This window comes from Alosa pseudoharengus, unplaced genomic scaffold (genome assembly GCF_046254945.1).
Source record: "Alosa pseudoharengus isolate Yale_2024_CS ecotype anadromous, Long Island Sound unplaced genomic scaffold, YU_APseudo_1.1 YU_APseudo_1.1_scf_18, whole genome shotgun sequence".
NCBI classification, from domain to species: Eukaryota; Metazoa; Chordata; class Actinopteri; order Clupeiformes; family Clupeidae; genus Alosa; species Alosa pseudoharengus.
Genome location: NW_027468650.1, coordinates 16514400 through 16516899, shown reverse-complemented (window position 1 = coordinate 16516899; position 2500 = coordinate 16514400). Strand labels below are relative to the sequence as shown.

Genomic DNA, 2500 nt, shown 5'->3' with positions numbered 1-2500 from the left:
GGCCTATAAGTCTACCTGGGGGTATTATGCCACAGACGCATGCCTAGGTAGATAGATAGATAGATAGATACTTTATTGATCCCCAGGGGAAATTCAAAGGTACTTCCGTGCTTGCCGGGCCATCCAGCTCTCCTGCTTACTGACACCATTCGCTTCACTATTCCTGTAGAAAACCCGTAGCCCAATTACATGCCCGCAGGTAGGCCTGCTTTAAAAATATGATGATAGGGAAAAGCATCATTCCAGCTGAGGGCGCATTCACACTGGGTCCGTTTAACTGGACCGTACCCGAGTGTGATTACTGCCCCCTAGCCCTGACCCAGCTGGTCTCTGTACACATTACATTTTTGTTTGCAGAGCTGGGTCCTTTTATGTCATAAACAGATAGCATTCAAACTGCACCGGAGTTCTAATGGACCGTATCTGAGACCCCCGTTTTCTAGCGGACCCAGGATCCGGGTCCGCACCCAGGTTCGGTAGACTGCGTTCACATTACCAAAAATCACCGAACTATCGGTCCAAATAAACTCAGGTCCGAACCGAGTGGTCTAGTGCAGGGGTTCTCAAACTTGTGTGGGCCGGGGACCCCTCATGGAGTGGAAAATTCTCCAAGGACCCCTCATAATCGCAACACATAAAACTTAAGTTAATCATGTAGGTGTATAGCCTTTTTTCTGTTAGATGCTTATGTTATAGAGTGCCAATACCACAATAGTCATGTTAGCAAACTTTGACAGTATGTAGGATTTTTTTTGAAAGGATTGTTGTTTCTTTGTCAAATGTAGGCCTATTGTGTTGAACACATAGTGTTTGCTTCACATAACTTTCATTTTGTTGGCGGTTAATTCATAGTAAAGTGTTTTGACGTATTGATGTAACGTATCAGCAGATCAATTGGGCAAATACTGATACTGTAGCATTTTTCGCCATACAGTATAAGACAATTTTATATTTTGTAGCAAACTTTGTCAGGGACCCCCTGACAATGTGCTGTGGACCCCTGGGGGTCCCCGGACCCCACTTTGAGAACCAATGGTCTAGTGTAAATGCACCCGTGTAAATGCACCCTTAGTGACCTGTCCACTGTCACAGTCTCACTGTGTGTGTGTTCCCTACTCCTTCTGACTGTACGCATCAGGGGGTGCGTGCTGCAGTAGTGCCCCCTGCTGGCCTCACCGATGACGATGATCCGTGTGCTGGCCGTGATGCTGGTCACCACGTTGGTGGCCACACACTCCCACTCCCCGTGGTCCTCCTTGCCCAGGGACACAAACTGCAGACTGCCACTCGGGAGCACGTTGTGCTTGCTCCGGCTGGGCTTCCCCACCTGATTCACACAAAGGCACACACACACACACACACACACACACACACACACACACATACACACACATACACACACACGCACACACATACATACACACACGCATGCACACAAACTCACACTTACACACACACACACACATACAAACACGCACAAACATACATACACACACGCATGCACACACACACACGCACACACACACACACACACACACACACACACAGAGAGAGAGAGTACGTTAGCGCAAGAACTGGTTTATAATGCTGAATGAAGCACAAAGCTTTACTAAAGCACATCCACTGTTTAAAGTCACAAACACAACAAACTAAGGTAACTTTTATGCATGCGCGAACCTATACATACCGGTAGATATGGCTGTGTAGTCTGTGCCATAACATTTATTCCTGCAGGCTGCCCGTTTTGGCTGTTATACTTTTAAATGGCTTCGCAAGAAGTAGGCCTACATAGACCATAACTTGTACTACTGTCATCTTCTTTAAGAACTTTTCCCAATATTTCCCATAGCCTATATCGCTTTCCCTGAAGGGGTGTCTTTATTATTTTAACTCGCGTCTTCAGCTTCTTTACTGTTGACTTTACTGTATTGATGCTTTACTGTATTGATGCTAGCCTTCTCGTGATATTTTAAGTAGGCCTATTTGTAGAAAATATATATTTAATTAATTTTAACTGACCCGTCCGCTAATGACCCCAATATCCTTAAAATATTTTGTTTATGACTCATAACAAGCAACCGCTTAATTTCGGGCAGACCGCGCAACACTGGTGTGTGTGTGTGTGTGTGTGCGTGTGTGTGTCTGTCAAGTCGAACTACAGTTTAGTAAAGCTTGGGTTTTACAGAAGGAAGAAAATGCACAAAAAAATCAAATAAAGAGGTGTTAAATTCACTAGACAAACGGAATATCAGATAACTGAAGGAATGCAGCTGATGAAAGCCCACGGCCACGGTGAAAGGTTGCTGTGAGACTTACCACCGCGGTCCTCTTTTATGCAGTGGTATGTTGGGGAGGAAGCACAAAGAAGAAGGATGCGGGGCGACTTGACAGGCTGGTAAGGAAAGCTGGCTCTGTAGTGGGAGCTGAACTGGAGTGCATCACTTCAATATCTGACAAAAGGACCCTGAACAAACTGATCAACATCTTGGACAATGAGTGT

At 45.4% G+C, this 2500-nt stretch overlaps 1 protein-coding gene across 1 annotated transcript in view; it reads right to left on the bottom strand.

The window, feature by feature from the left end:
* The window catches only part of igsf9ba (immunoglobulin superfamily, member 9Ba), a 76272-nt gene that overhangs the window by 18214 nt on the left and 55558 nt on the right, over positions 1-2500 (bottom strand). The window contains exon 11 of the mRNA XM_076290352.1: positions 1177-1327. Coding sequence (XP_076146467.1) covers positions 1177-1327 — 151 coding nt within the window. The remainder of the gene's footprint in view (positions 1-1176; positions 1328-2500) is intronic.